This window comes from Cydia strobilella, chromosome 21 (assembly GCF_947568885.1).
Source record: "Cydia strobilella chromosome 21, ilCydStro3.1, whole genome shotgun sequence".
NCBI classification, from domain to species: Eukaryota; Metazoa; Arthropoda; class Insecta; order Lepidoptera; family Tortricidae; genus Cydia; species Cydia strobilella.
This window is the reverse complement of record NC_086061.1, coordinates 9,888,174-9,905,339: the sequence shown is the minus strand read 5'-3', so window position 1 is coordinate 9,905,339 and position 17,166 is coordinate 9,888,174. Positions and strand designations below refer to the sequence as shown.

General features: G+C 37.4%; 1 protein-coding gene across 1 annotated transcript; it reads left to right on the top strand.

Moving 5' to 3' along the window:
• The first annotated feature begins 451 nt into the window (after nt 1–451).
• LOC134750963 (zinc finger protein 107-like) lies at nt 452–16,641 on the top strand. The gene is made up of 3 exons (XM_063686256.1): nt 452–862; nt 13,171–14,109; nt 16,132–16,641. The coding sequence occupies exons 1-3, from the start codon at nt 541–543 to the stop codon at nt 16,608–16,610; spliced, it is 1,740 nt and encodes a 579-aa protein (XP_063542326.1). The 5' UTR covers nt 452–540; the 3' UTR covers nt 16,611–16,641.
• Nucleotides 16,642–17,166: the final 525 nt, after the last annotated feature.

Genomic DNA, 17,166 nt, shown 5'->3' with positions numbered 1-17,166 from the left:
ACTTTCGTGCGTCCAAACTAACAGAGTTAAATTGATTACAGCAACTGACATTTTCTAGAGTTAGACCAAGATAAGTCTGCAGCGATTTTGATAGCCCAGACTGTGCGTTACTATTTTAAACGTCAAACTTCTAGAAAATTATAACGTAAAAACAACCCTTGCACAGTCTGTGCTTCTCTGCTTCTAGGTCAACCCCTGACGCCTACATTTTTTAATCTTGCCGCCTTTTTCTACTGACATAGTGGGTGTGCCACAGATTATCTAAAAACGCATGCCTTTAGTTGGAAGGTCTGTAGAGGCCTTAACATATACCAGTCGTGATTGTGTTTCAAAAAAAAAAAACACTGTCACTAGTGTCAAATCAGTCAAATGTCAATGCAATGCAATGCAGTGATTGCAGTGATGTATTGACATTGAGAGACGCATAGGTAGGGATCATGTTGATACTGTACAAACCATGTATAAACATTAAACCAAACTGTAATTAAAACATATTACTCTTATTTGCGTGACGATATTTAGGACGATTAATAATTGACGATGGAGTCAGCTTTGCAAGCCACAGACGCCGTTTTTGTGAAGGCCGAGCCCCCTGAGGATGAGTGTGTACAAGACGAGCTCTCTTGCGAGGACGTGTCTATAAAAACTGAGCTGTTATGTGTGAATAACCCTTTGTGCGAGAGTGCATCTATAGAGATCGAGGTGTCTGTGGATGGTGTGTGTGTAAAACAAGAGCCTTCAAAGACGGATGGCGCGGCGGCGGCGGGACTGTACGCCGGTCGGCTTGAGAATAATGAGCTGATACTTGAGCCTGTGCGCGGTCACGAGCCAGCGGTGGAGCGGAGCATCGTTGCTACCCAAGGTCAGTTATAGTTCTTGCTATTTGTTGAATAGAAATGTTTAATAAATATATCTTCCCTGTCCAGTTTCGGCCAAAGCAAGATTGTACTGGCTAGTGAGAGTGACGATTGAGCGACAGGAGGCTGACATAGCCTGTTATTGCAGTGAGTGTGTGGTTGGTCACACTGAAGGGGCCCACTGATTATCAGTCCACTGGACGACATCGGCCTGTCAGTTGTTCGGAACTGTCATCTTTTTGTTCTAACTGACAGGCTGATATCGTCCGGCGGACTGATAATCAGTGGGCCCCTCATACAACATATTAAGGTGGTTCGACTAGGTTACCCAAAGCTTAAACCCCGCTAGATGGCGTCACTTTCGCAAATTTTCAGGTTTTATTTTTTTGTGGAATAGTGTTGGTATCTGTATACTTAAAAGTATGTTTAGCGCACTCTTTACATAAATATTGAACTATTATAATAAACATTGAATACTTCATTAGTGCAAAAAACACTTTTAAAGTCGACAGAGTGTTTCTGTCATGCTATTTCCTACTATTACTCACACATGCAAACAGTGTTTCCGTGATGCTTGTAGTAGACAATTTCATGCAGTGTAAGTATGCTGCAATGGCGTTGCGGTATGTTCGTGGAAATACGTGCAAGAGGATTCGGGTTCGAGACTGATACGTCAGGGGTATTTTTTTTGTCCTTTTTGTGTTATGTTTCTTATACCTTTTAGTCTTCGAATTCTTGTCCGATTCCGATATAACCGAAATATATTTCAGTGATATCGGAAACGGCTCTAACGATTTCGATGAAATTTGCTGTAAGGGGTTCGATCTAGCTAGGTCTTATCTCTGGGAAAACGAGCATTTTAGAGTTTTTACTTATGTTTTCTTTTTCTCCCAGATATTCAGTATTATTAATAAATTAGTTTATAACGTTTTATAAAAATATGTGACGTTTTGAACTAAAAGGTACCACATTGTCGGTTGTCGATTAGGTTGATTTCATTTTGAAGCTTTATGGAAATATGACAACAATAAGTAGGTACCCGTTTGGTTGAAAACGCCACATATATTGAAAACCTGACTTTCACAAATCTCACCTTTTTGGGTTCTTCCAACTCAGAAAGGATGGAGAATACTGACGATTCTTAGTAGCACTAGCCCAATAAATTTCTTCTTTATTCTTCTCTATTTCGCATTTTCAACTAATTAAACAATATCTGGAAGAGATAGCTCTTTAGCAATAAGACCGCTAGTTATTTACCTCTATTTGTAATTTTTTTTAAGGTGGTTCGATTTTCATACAAAATTCAATCTGCTTTAATTAAGGCACTACACACTATTACTACACAAATATTTGCTCATTTATCTACTTTCGAATATTCGTTTGCGCTAAATTAATAGAAAAACTTTGTTCCATACAGAAATCATACATAAATCAACGTAATTTTTTCATCAATTTTACATATGTGTGTGTCACAAATGTCGTGTACAAATGCGTTGCGTGCGGCGTTGCCACTCTATGACGTTGGCGACGTTGCCTGGCCGACCTGGCAGGATTTGCAGTGCCGTCATGTTTAGTGCATTTTTATTTGACAGTGTTGACACTGACACATAGGGTCATGTTTATTGTGACATCAATTTGTTTGTATAAATTGAAAATGATAGCAACGTCTAAATCAAGTTACAAAAATCATCGGTGTTCTGGTCCGCGAAAATCTAGAAAAATTCAGACTCAATTGAAGCGGAATTCATGATGGTGAAGTTTCGTAAGGTAGGTACAGTTTCATTCCTTCATTGTACATTGTACTTTTCTCGTGCCGATCTTTTTAGAAAATAATTCTCACTTCTTCCGTAATGGTAGATATAAGCAGTGAACAATACCTATATAATGTAATTATTACTGTTTTGGTTGCCGAATAGTCAATGTGTCACTAACTCTAGGTTTTTTTAGGTATTGTGCAAAATGAAGAGGCATTCTTGGAAATAAAATGTTTTCCTTCATTAGCCAGAAAAAATCAGGACATCCTCACTGCAATAAAGTAAAATAAAACATTTCCTGGGGATGAAAATTATGGAATTTTGTCTATGAATGAAAAACACAATTATTACTAGGTAAGTAAATGATAACTTTATTAGAATCCATATTGTTGCATCATCTTTCTTCCTGACATTAGAGAATTTGTGCTATCATGATATTATTTTTCTTTCAGGTACAGGGACAACTACGGATAACAAATATGAAAAAATGTTATTTCATTTGTTGTGTGAATCCATCTACACCAACAAGACATCCACTGCTGGACATAGGCCTCCCCAGGGATCTCCACAACGACTGGTCTTGCAAGACCGGCCAAAATATCGAGAAATAAATAATATAAATAAACATGATAAATATCCCGTTTTCTATAATAGTTATAATTAGAAGGCCATGCAATGTTGTTACTCACTGTACCTACTTGAATCCAAAAAAATATATATAAAAAAAGTTTTAATTTTATTTTACAATTACTACTTTATTATTAGTACATTACGATACAAGTGCGAAAAGTAGGAAATTAGCAACGAGTGCCGATAAATTGAAACACGACCGAAGGAAGTGTTTTAATCGACACGAGTTGCGAATTACCTTTTCGCACGTGTATTGTACAACGTTTTACAGTACATAATTATGGCCCTTTACATTTTCGACATATGCACGTATTGTACTAATTACCGCACTAGGGCGGTAACGTATATGTAGCACCATATGTACTAAAAAGTATTTTACAGTACATATGGTGCAACTTTCTCGCCCTAGTGCGTAAAGAGCACTTTTCATGCATATGTCGAAAGTTTAAAGGGCCATATGTACTGTAAAACGTTGTACGATACACGTGCGAATAGGTAATTCGCAACTCGTGTCGATTTAAAACACTCTGCGGTCGTGTTTTAATCTGTCGCCACTCTTTTCGAATTTTCTCTTTTCCGCACTTGTATCGTAAATAACTATTTCAAACTGCAAGGGTACGATGATAGATCTCAATTCAATATAATTTTGCAACATTTGGCATTATTAGGTTATAAATTGTATGGAGATGAAATCTATCATCGTACCCTTCCAGTTTGAAAAATACTATAGAGGCTGGGCAGTAAGGGATTGCTTTACTTGTAGAACTATATTTAGCGCTTTAAAAAAAAACTGATACCTGACACTTACAAACCTGGACTTTATTGGGCTAGTGCTACTAAGAATCGTCAGTATTCTCCATCCTTTCTGAGTTGGAAGAACCCAAAAAGGTGAGATTTGTGAAAGTCAGGTTTTCAATATATGTGGCGTTTTCAACCAAACGGGTACCTACTTATTGTTGTCATATTTCCATAAAGCTTCAAAATGAAATCAACCTAATCGACAACCGACAATGTGGTACCTTTTAGTTCAAAACGTCACATATTTTTATAAAACGTTATAAACTAATTTATTAATAATACTGAATATCTGGGAGAAAAAGAAAACATAAGTAAAAACTCTAAAATGCTCGTTTTCCCAGAGATAAGACCTAGCTAGATCGAACCCCTTACAGCAAATTTCATCGAAATCGTTAGAGCCGTTTCCGATATCACTGAAATATATTTCGGTTATATCGGAATCGGACAAGAATTCGAAGACTAAAAGGTATAAGAAACATAACACAAAAAGGACAAAAAAAATACCCCTGACGTATCAGTCTCGAACCCGAATCCTCTTGCACGTATTTCCACGAACATACCGCAACGCCATTGCAGCATACTTACACTGCATGAAATTGTCTACTACAAGCATCACGGAAACACTGTTTGCATGTGTGAGTAATAGTAGGAAATAGCATGACAGAAACACTCTGTCGACTTTAAAAGTGTTTTTTGCACTAATGAAGTATTCAATGTTTATTATAATAGTTCAATATTTATGTAAAGAGTGCGCTAAACATACTTTTAAGTATACAGATACCAACACTATTCCACAAAAAAATAAAACCTGAAAATTTGCGAAAGTGACGCCATCTAGCGGGGTTTAAGCTTTGGGTAACCTAGTCGAACCACCTTAATATGTTGTATGAGGGGCCCACTGATTATCAGTCCGCCGGACGATATCAGCCTGTCAGTTAGAACAAAAAGATGACAGTTCCGAACAACTGACAGGCCGATGTCGTCCAGTGGACTGATAATCAGTGGGCGAAAATTGTATTGCAGAATTTTACTTGGCAACCAACTTTTCGCCAAAGTTTCATTTGGCCGAATTTCATTTCCCAACTTTACATAATTAAACCTAACCTAACCCAACCTAGTACGTCGTTTTCATTTTGGGAAATGAAATGGTTGTGAGTTAATTATTTGGTAACAATTGGTTTGTCAAATGAAACTTTGGCGAAAAGTTGGTTGCCAAGTGAAATTCGGCAATACAATTTTCGGCGAAAAGGGAGTACAGCCATTTTCAACTTCCGATATGCATATTGTTATGTATGGTAGATTTGTAGGTAGCTCGGAAAGCTACAAGTACCAACATATTTGCTCAATAAACACCGGTGTTTAATTGCTCTAACTTATCACATATATTGATACAATATTGTAGAACACGAAATATATATAAAAAAAGTTATAATAGTTAATGGATATTTGGCTGTAAAAGAAGTAATTTAAGCAGATAATATAAAAAAAGATTAGTACATTTCTTTAATAAAGAAACTAATGGAACATTTGTTAGCACTAAAACAGACTTTTCCGGCAAGCGGAAACATGGTCGCCCTAAATCTACTTGGTGTCGTTCTGTGGAGCAAGAGCTGGGTGTATTGGGGATGGGGTGGGAGGAGGTTACCCAAGCTGCCCAAGACCAAAGTCAATGGAAAAATAAGATTCGAGCCCTACACCCCAGCAGGGGGTAACAAGAAAAGAAGAAGAAGAGAAGAGAAAACAGACTTTGAATGAGGTGAAATAATTAAATGTGAAACTATCAAGTTTCATTGTTTTTATTGTTTTTTTTTTTTTAACAGTTTGTTGGCGGTATTGCATGTCTCTATTTCGCATTTTCAACTAATTAAACAATATCTGGAAGAGATAGCTCTTTAGCAATAAGACCGCTAGTTATTTACCTCTATTTGTAATTTTTTTTAAGGTGGTTCGATTTTCATACAAAATTCAATCTGCTTTAATTAAGGCACTACACACTATTACTACACAAATATTTGCTTATTTATCTACTTTCGAATATTCGTTTGCGCTAAATTAATAGAAAAACTTTGTTCCATACAGAAATCATACATAAATCAACGTAATTTTTTCATCAATTTTACATATGTGTGTGTCACAAATGTCGTGTACAAATGCGTTGCGTGCGGCGTTGCCACTCTATGACGTTGGCGACGTTGCCTGGCCGACCTGGCAGGATTTGCAGTGCCGTCATGTTTAGTGCATTTTTATTTGACAGTGTTGACACTGACACATAGGGTCATGTTTATTGTGACATCAATTTGTTTGTATAAATTGAAAATGATAGCAACGTCTAAATCAAGTTACAAAAATCATCGGTGTTCTGGTCCGCGAAAATCTAGAAAAATTCAGACTCAATTGAAGCGGAATTCATGATGGTGAAGTTTCGTAAGGTAGGTACAGTTTCATTCCTTCATTGTACATTGTACTTTTCTCGTGCCGATCTTTTTAGAAAATAATTCTCACTTCTTCCGTAATGGTAGATATAAGCAGTGAACAATACCTATATAATGTAATTATTACTGTTTTGGTTGCCGAATAGTCAATGTGTCACTAACTCTAGGTTTTTTTAGGTATTGTGCAAAATGAAGAGGCATTCTTGGAAATAAAATGTTTTCCTTCATTAGCCAGAAAAAATCAGGACATCCTCACTGCAATAAAGTAAAATAAAACATTTCCTGGGGATGAAAATTATGGAATTTTGTCTATGAATGAAAAACACAATTATTACTAGGTAAGTAAATGATAACTTTATTAGAATCCATATTGTTGCATCATCTTTCTTCCTGACATTAGAGAATTTGTGCTATCATGATATTATTTTTCTTTCAGGTACAGGGACAACTACGGATAACAAATATGAAAAAATGTTATTTCATTTGTTGTGTGAATCCATCTACACCAACAAGACATCCACTGCTGGACATAGGCCTCCCCAGGGATCTCCACAACGACTGGTCTTGCAAGACCGGCCAAAATATCGAGAAATAAATAATATAAATAAACATGATAAATATCCCGTTTTCTATAATAGTTATAATTAGAAGGCCATGCAATGTTGTTACTCACTGTACCTACTTGAATCCAAAAAAATATATATAAAAAAAGTTTTAATTTTATTTTACAATTACTACTTTATTATTAGTACATTACGATACAAGTGCGAAAAGTAGGAAATTAGCAACGAGTGCCGATAAATTGAAACACGACCGAAGGAAGTGTTTTAATCGACACGAGTTGCGAATTACCTTTTCGCACGTGTATTGTACAACGTTTTACAGTACATAATTATGGCCCTTTACATTTTCGACATATGCACGTATTGTACTAATTACCGCACTAGGGCGGTAACGTATATGTAGCACCATATGTACTAAAAAGTATTTTACAGTACATATGGTGCAACTTTCTCGCCCTAGTGCGTAAAGAGCACTTTTCATGCATATGTCGAAAGTTTAAAGGGCCATATGTACTGTAAAACGTTGTACGATACACGTGCGAATAGGTAATTCGCAACTCGTGTCGATTTAAAACACTCTGCGGTCGTGTTTTAATCTGTCGCCACTCTTTTCGAATTTTCTCTTTTCCGCACTTGTATCGTAAATAACTATTTCAAACTGCAAGGGTACGATGATAGATCTCAATTCAATATAATTTTGCAACATTTGGCATTATTAGGTTATAAATTGTATGGAGATGAAATCTATCATCGTACCCTTCCAGTTTGAAAAATACTATAGAGGCTGGGCAGTAAGGGATTGCTTTACTTGTAGAACTATATTTAGCGCTTTAAAAAAAAACTGATACCTGACACTTACAAACCTGGACTTTATTGGGCTAGTGCTACTAAGAATCGTCAGTATTCTCCATCCTTTCTGAGTTGGAAGAACCCAAAAAGGTGAGATTTGTGAAAGTCAGGTTTTCAATATATGTGGCGTTTTCAACCAAACGGGTACCTACTTATTGTTGTCATATTTCCATAAAGCTTCAAAATGAAATCAACCTAATCGACAACCGACAATGTGGTACCTTTTAGTTCAAAACGTCACATATTTTTATAAAACGTTATAAACTAATTTATTAATAATACTGAATATCTGGGAGAAAAAGAAAACATAAGTAAAAACTCTAAAATGCTCGTTTTCCCAGAGATAAGACCTAGCTAGATCGAACCCCTTACAGCAAATTTCATCGAAATCGTTAGAGCCGTTTCCGATATCACTGAAATATATTTCGGTTATATCGGAATCGGACAAGAATTCGAAGACTAAAAGGTATAAGAAACATAACACAAAAAGGACAAAAAAAATACCCCTGACGTATCAGTCTCGAACCCGAATCCTCTTGCACGTATTTCCACGAACATACCGCAACGCCATTGCAGCATACTTACACTGCATGAAATTGTCTACTACAAGCATCACGGAAACACTGTTTGCATGTGTGAGTAATAGTAGGAAATAGCATGACAGAAACACTCTGTCGACTTTAAAAGTGTTTTTTGCACTAATGAAGTATTCAATGTTTATTATAATAGTTCAATATTTATGTAAAGAGTGCGCTAAACATACTTTTAAGTATACAGATACCAACACTATTCCACAAAAAAATAAAACCTGAAAATTTGCGAAAGTGACGCCATCTAGCGGGGTTTAAGCTTTGGGTAACCTAGTCGAACCACCTTAATATGTTGTATGAGGGGCCCACTGATTATCAGTCCACTGGACGACATCGGCCTGTCAGTTGTTCGGAACTGTCATCTTTTTGTTCTAACTGACAGGCTGATATCGTCCGGCGGACTGATAATCAGTGGGCCCCTCATACAACATATTAAGGTGGTTCGACTAGGTTACCCAAAGCTTAAACCCCGCTAGATGGCGTCACTTTCGCAAATTTTCAGGTTTTATTTTTTTGTGGAATAGTGTTGGTATCTGTATACTTAAAAGTATGTTTAGCGCACTCTTTACATAAATATTGAACTATTATAATAAACATTGAATACTTCATTAGTGCAAAAAACACTTTTAAAGTCGACAGAGTGTTTCTGTCATGCTATTTCCTACTATTACTCACACATGCAAACAGTGTTTCCGTGATGCTTGTAGTAGACAATTTCATGCAGTGTAAGTATGCTGCAATGGCGTTGCGGTATGTTCGTGGAAATACGTGCAAGAGGATTCGGGTTCGAGACTGATACGTCAGGGGTATTTTTTTTGTCCTTTTTGTGTTATGTTTCTTATACCTTTTAGTCTTCGAATTCTTGTCCGATTCCGATATAACCGAAATATATTTCAGTGATATCGGAAACGGCTCTAACGATTTCGATGAAATTTGCTGTAAGGGGTTCGATCTAGCTAGGTCTTATCTCTGGGAAAACGAGCATTTTAGAGTTTTTACTTATGTTTTCTTTTTCTCCCAGATATTCAGTATTATTAATAAATTAGTTTATAACGTTTTATAAAAATATGTGACGTTTTGAACTAAAAGGTACCACATTGTCGGTTGTCGATTAGGTTGATTTCATTTTGAAGCTTTATGGAAATATGACAACAATAAGTAGGTACCCGTTTGGTTGAAAACGCCACATATATTGAAAACCTGACTTTCACAAATCTCACCTTTTTGGGTTCTTCCAACTCAGAAAGGATGGAGAATACTGACGATTCTTAGTAGCACTAGCCCAATAAAGTCCAGGTTTGTAAGTGTCAGGTATCAGTTTTTTTTTAAAGCGCTAAATATAGTTCTACAAGTAAAGCAATCCCTTACTGCCCAGCCTCTATAGTATTTTTCAAACTGGAAGGGTACGATGATAGATTTCATCTCCATACAATTTATAACCTAATAATGCCAAATGTTGCAAAATTATATTGAATTGAGATCTATCATCGTACCCTTGCAGTTTGAAATAGTTATTTACGATACAAGTGCGGAAAAGAGAAAATTCGAAAAGAGTGGCGACAGATTAAAACACGACCGCAGAGTGTTTTAAATCGACACGAGTTGCGAATTACCTATTCGCACGTGTATCGTACAACGTTTTACAGTACATATGGCCCTTTAAACTTTCGACATATGCATGAAAAGTGCTCTTTACGCACTAGGGCGAGAAAGTTGCACCATATGTACTGTAAAATACTTTTTAGTACATATGGTGCTACATATACGTTACCGCCCTAGTGCGGTAATTAGTACAATACGTGCATATGTCGAAAATGTAAAGGGCCATAATTATGTACTGTAAAACGTTGTACAATACACGTGCGAAAAGGTAATTCGCAACTCGTGTCGATTAAAACACTTCCTTCGGTCGTGTTTCAATTTATCGGCACTCGTTGCTAATTTCCTACTTTTCGCACTTGTATCGTAATGTACTAATAATAAAGTAGTAATTGTAAAATAAAATTAAAACTTTTTTTATATATATTTTTTTGGATTCAAGTAGGTACAGTGAGTAACAACATTGCATGGCCTTCTAATTATAACTATTATAGAAAACGGGATATTTATCATGTTTATTTATATTATTTATTTCTCGATATTTTGGCCGGTCTTGCAAGACCAGTCGTTGTGGAGATCCCTGGGGAGGCCTATGTCCAGCAGTGGATGTCTTGTTGGTGTAGATGGATTCACACAACAAATGAAATAACATTTTTTCATATTTGTTATCCGTAGTTGTCCCTGTACCTGAAAGAAAAATAATATCATGATAGCACAAATTCTCTAATGTCAGGAAGAAAGATGATGCAACAATATGGATTCTAATAAAGTTATCATTTACTTACCTAGTAATAATTGTGTTTTTCATTCATAGACAAAATTCCATAATTTTCATCCCCAGGAAATGTTTTATTTTACTTTATTGCAGTGAGGATGTCCTGATTTTTTCTGGCTAATGAAGGAAAACATTTTATTTCCAAGAATGCCTCTTCATTTTGCACAATACCTAAAAAAACCTAGAGTTAGTGACACATTGACTATTCGGCAACCAAAACAGTAATAATTACATTATATAGGTATTGTTCACTGCTTATATCTACCATTACGGAAGAAGTGAGAATTATTTTCTAAAAAGATCGGCACGAGAAAAGTACAATGTACAATGAAGGAATGAAACTGTACCTACCTTACGAAACTTCACCATCATGAATTCCGCTTCAATTGAGTCTGAATTTTTCTAGATTTTCGCGGACCAGAACACCGATGATTTTTGTAACTTGATTTAGACGTTGCTATCATTTTCAATTTATACAAACAAATTGATGTCACAATAAACATGACCCTATGTGTCAGTGTCAACACTGTCAAATAAAAATGCACTAAACATGACGGCACTGCAAATCCTGCCAGGTCGGCCAGGCAACGTCGCCAACGTCATAGAGTGGCAACGCCGCACGCAACGCATTTGTACACGACATTTGTGACACACACATATGTAAAATTGATGAAAAAATTACGTTGATTTATGTATGATTTCTGTATGGAACAAAGTTTTTCTATTAATTTAGCGCAAACGAATATTCGAAAGTAGATAAATAAGCAAATATTTGTGTAGTAATAGTGTGTAGTGCCTTAATTAAAGCAGATTGAATTTTGTATGAAAATCGAACCACCTTAAAAAAAATTACAAATAGAGGTAAATAACTAGCGGTCTTATTGCTAAAGAGCTATCTCTTCCAGATATTGTTTAATTAGTTGAAAATGCGAAATAGAGACATGCAATACCGCCAACAAACTGTTAAAAAAAAAAAAACAATAAAAACAATGAAACTTGATAGTTTCACATTTAATTATTTCACCTCATTCAAAGTCTGTTTTCTCTTCTCTTCTTCTTCTTTTCTTGTTACCCCCTGCTGGGGTGTAGGGCTCGAATCTTATTTTTCCATTGACTTTGGTCTTGGGCAGCTTGGGTAACCTCCTCCCACCCCATCCCCAATACACCCAGCTCTTGCTCCACAGAACGACACCAAGTAGATTTAGGGCGACCATGTTTCCGCTTGCCGGAAAAGTCTGTTTTAGTGCTAACAAATGTTCCATTAGTTTCTTTATTAAAGAAATGTACTAATCTTTTTTTATATTATCTGCTTAAATTACTTCTTTTACAGCCAAATATCCATTAACTATTATAACTTTTTTTATATATATTTCGTGTTCTACAATATTGTATCAATATATGTGATAAGTTAGAGCAATTAAACACCGGTGTTTATTGAGCAAATATGTTGGTACTTGTAGCTTTCCGAGCTACCTACAAATCTACCATACATAACAATATGCATATCGGAAGTTGAAAATGGCTGTACTCCCTTTTCGCCGAAAATTGTATTGCCGAATTTCACTTGGCAACCAACTTTTCGCCAAAGTTTCATTTGACAAACCAATTGTTACCAAATAATTAACTCACAACCATTTCATTTCCCAAAATGAAAACGACGTACTAGGTTGGGTTAGGTTAGGTTTAATTATGTAAAGTTGGGAAATGAAATTCGGCCAAATGAAACTTTGGCGAAAAGTTGGTTGCCAAGTAAAATTCTGCAATACAATTTTCGGCGAAAAGGCGGAGAACTCGATAAATGAGAACTCCCTATCACAGTTCAAAAATGCGACAATAATTCCAGTCTGTAGATTACCTTATATTCTTTCTAATAACATTTCTTTGGATAGGGTGAATCTGTCGGAGTTTGCCTATATTTGTCCTTCCTAATTTACGTAGATCTTGATTTAAATACGGCTTAGAGTGCCTCTTAGCAGCTATGGTGACTCACATGAAACCCACAACGGGGTCCCTTTGTTTGACATAATTATTGAAAGTCATAATGTAATGATTGTCATATTATCATTAGTCATAATTCTGAAACCGTTAACTTTTAGGATTTTCCTCGGGTCATCCTATAGATAAGTTAGGTTAGGTTTGTTTTATGGCAACCCTGAAAAATTACGCGTTTCTGAGAAAAACCAAATTATGACTAATGATAATATGACAATCATAACATTATAACTTTCAATAATTATGTCAAACAATAGAGACCCTCTAACAACACATGCACTCACACTCGCTCATGTAACTGTACTTGGTAAACACTCATTTTCTGTTGCAGGTCACCCTCCAAAGAAGAAATCAAGTGCAAAAACGAACATTTTTAAATGTGCTCACTGTGAATATGAAACTGTCCATCTGCTCTGGTTAATAAGACATACGAAGAAACATTGCGATAAGAAATCTAGCAACGAAAGTACTTTAAATGTCCAAAAACAGCATCGCACTGTGGAGATATTTAAATGTGGACGAATTTATGCTGGTACAAGCAAAAGTAATTTACTACATGATGTGAAACTTTATAAGTGTAACCAATGTAGTTTTGCCTGTACCCAACAAGATGATTTGCTAAAACATAAAATAGTACACACCATCAAACCAGGCAACCCTCAAAAGAATTTGCAAGTGCTTGAAAGGAAAAATACTAGGGAAAAGGCATACAAATGTAGCTATTGCAATGATTCTTTCTTAGAAGAAGTTAGTTGGCTAGTACACAAACGGAAACACACTGGTGAAAAACTCTTCAAATGCGACCAATGTAACTATGCCGGTACACACGTAAACCATTTACTACGCCACAAAGCTATGCATACCAATGTAATTCTTTATAAATGTAGCCAATGTGACTTTGATTGTGCGAAAAAAGATGATCTATTAAATCATAAAGTATTACATATCAATGACCAACCTTTTAAGTGTGGGGAATGCATTTATGCTACTGACAGAAAATGGCGTTTACGACTGCATCAAGCGACTCACACTGGTGAGGAAACTTACAAATGTAGCACATGCGATTATACTACTTTAAGGCAAATTAATTTAGCAAACCATGAAGCGAGACATGCTGTCAAACGTTACAAATGTGAAAAATGTGGTTTTGCTTGTAATCGTCAGTATCAATTGAAAAATCATGAAAGGATACATGATGAGAAGCTGAACAAGCGTGTCCAGAAGACTCATGCTCACAACGGTTTAAGAAACTATCTATCAATACAGAAAGGTAAGAAAGTAAACTGTATGTATTATCACAGGGCGAACACGCTATACATCAAAAATCACTTGCGTTTCTATGTGTGAACGGCACGTCTGTACAAGCTTCATGCCTCATAGTGTGAGTAAGTTGCTTAAAAATAGTACTGAGCGGCCGGCAAACGGCCGTCAATCTGCCGTCGCGGGGCGGGGCGGTGCGTAGCCGTTCTGTATGATAATACTATTACTCATTCTGTGCTATTATATCAGTGTCTAGTAATAAAAGAAGACTGACAAACTCTCATACAAAAAAACATAAAAGCAGGCGTTACCCTGCGGAAATCCATATAAATTATAACAAAAATGTTACTTTCTTCTTCTTCTTCTTTTTCTAGGGGCTATGTAAGGCTCCAGAGCCTATGTATCACTGCGACCATCTCTGATCTATTGTGATCGCCACCTACTACAACTCTCGATCCAAACCTGCAACTTCGAACAGCTGCAGGATCTTTTTGGTTTCGAGAGACTTTAACTCCTCCGGGCGCAATATATGTCCACCCAGGATCAAGTCACGAGTGCGCATTAGGCAGGGGCACTCTGTGAGGATGTGTAGGGGCGTCTCCTCTGCCTCCATACAGAGTCTGCACCGCCCCATGTCACGTTTCCCCATAGTGTGCATGTGCTTATTTAGGCCGCAGTGCCCGGTAAGCACCCTGACCAAGTTGCGCAGTTGGTTCCTAGGCAGCGCCAAGGCGCTCGAAGACGCCTTTTTGCTGAAGGCCTAGATAAGCGCTTTGGAATGGTTCAACCCTGGTTTTTCCCTCCAGAGTTGAATGGTTTTGTAGTGACAGTAGGTCTTTAGGGTGAGCCGCGTTAGGCTTCTGGGAATCCCACAAAACGGCTCAGGACTGTAGTTCTTCCCCTTAGCCCCTGCTCGCGCGAGTTCGTCGGCCTTTTCGTTTCCAACGATACCCGCATGCCCCGGGACCCAACGTAGAACAACCTTGTTCCTGGCTCCAAGGTTGTTCAATAATTGCCTGCAGTTCTCAACCAGCCTCGATGTGGTGACATCAGAGGTTAGGGCTAAGAGTGCCGCCTGGCTATCCGAATGGATATAGATAGTATGGTTGCCGTAGTTGCTTTGCAGATTTATTGACGCACATTCAATAATGGCGTATACCTCTGCCTGGAATATAGAGCAAAAACGCCCTAGGTTTAAGCTGATGCTTTTCCTGGGCGCTTCACCATATACTCCGCAGCCTACTTCAGATCCGGATTTGGAGCCATCAGTGTACCACCTCAGGCTTCCTTCTTTCCACTTAATTTGACTGTTTGACCAGTCCTCCCTTTTGGGAAGTTCCACTGAGTAGAGTTTGAGTGGACAAAATTTGGGTGCCATAGTGTCGGACGGCATCCCAAGAACAGGAATATCGTACACTGATTCCTTAAACAGTCTCAGGGTTTGCGATAACCAATTACCTCTCTTCGATAATCAATAAATTATAACAAAAATGTTACTTTGCTAATTCGCGAAATATAAAGCATTTTGAGCTCTTGAAAAGGTTTTAAATTTGAAACTAGATGGCGCCTAATATGCCTAAATGCTTTTATTCTGCTTGAATTCTACTTTTGCGTATATAAAAGCGGGCAGGAAAGTTGGATTTTATATTTAGAAGTCATAAATAACAGTAGAGTTAACCTTTATGACGCCAATGACGGATATATCGGCACCGCAGGTCCAACGCCAAAGACGGATTAATCGGTCACAGACCACAGAGCAACATAGACCTACGCGCATGTGCATAAAGTTCAATTTCAGTTTTGACACTTCACTCGCTTCGCGCCGCGATTCGCGCACGAGTGTGGAGGGGCTCTGGATTTGTGTAAATGGAAATTTATGCCCTGGATGCCAGCCCTTTAAGCCCAATCTCATAGAAAAAGGGGCAAGCTATGATGGCGCCATCTATGCAAACCTTTGACAGTTGCTAACCCCATTATTTTGATGATTATTTTTAATCGTTTTATAAATATGTATTATCATGATATATTACAGATTCGGCGGAGGATCAGCCGGCGCCACCACTAGTGACAAACAACGCTGTGGCCAAAATGGAACCCGAATTTGTTAACGAAAGTATGTGGGATGATGATGATGACGGAACGAATAATGATGAAACAAATTTCGGCGAAGATGACTCTAATATGGAAATGAGTGGATTCGATGGCTCAACGACTGGCGATGGCATTTTGACTGGTGGTGCGGAAGGTGGAGCTGTAGGTGATGCGCAAGACCTTCCCTACAAAATGATCGCCACAAGAAGAGGAGCCACCCTACTCATGCTGCATGGCCACACATACTCTTACAAGGAAAAGAACAAGCGCTATCACTGCTCCAGGCTGTCCAGCTTGAAGTGCAAGTGCTTCGTGAAGCTGGATAAGATGGGGAGGATTGTGTCGCTTTATGAAGACCACAACCATGAGCCGCCTAGGTACATGATGACCAAGTCGGGGCTTTATATGAAAGTGGGCTGATAACCAATGTTTAATCTACATCGAGAGGAAGATCTCAATTTAAGCAGTCATTAATAAAAAAATAAAAAAATATATAAACTAGTACCAGTTCAAGACAAACATTTGATTATTACCTTTTCATTTATTTAAAGTTTAAGTTTGTTTTTTTTTTGTTTTTCTACTCCATTATTTCAACAACATATACGGTTATTTCGCTAGTTTAGCAAATAATATATTTCATTTTTAATTTGCCACTGCAAAATAACATTTTTAGGGTTCCGTACCCAAAGGGTAAAACGGGTTACTAAGATTACTAAGACTCCGCTGTCTGTCTGTCTGTCCGTCTGTCACCAGGCTGTATCTCATGAACCGTGATAGCTAGACAGTTGAAATTTTCACAGATGATGTATTTCTGTTGCCGCTCTAACAACAAATACTAAAAACAGAATAAAATAAGTATTTAAGTGGGGCACCCATACAAGAAACGTGATTTTTTTGCCGTTTTTTGCCTAATGGTACGGAACCCTGCGTGCGCGAGTCCGACACGCACTTGGCCGGTTTAGACATTAAGGATTGC

Bases quoted from the DNA above. Each gene is read 5' to 3' on its own strand.
- LOC134750963 (XM_063686256.1), top strand. From the start codon at position 541: ATGGAGTCAGCTTTGCAAGCCACAGACGCCGTTTTTGTGAAGGCCGAG. The intron at 863-13,170 runs GTCAGTTATAGT...TTTCTGTTGCAG, and splicing joins GAGCATCGTTGCTACCCAAG to GTCACCCTCCAAAGAAGAAA. The intron at 14,110-16,131 runs GTAAGAAAGTAA...GATATATTACAG, and splicing joins CTATCTATCAATACAGAAAG to ATTCGGCGGAGGATCAGCCG.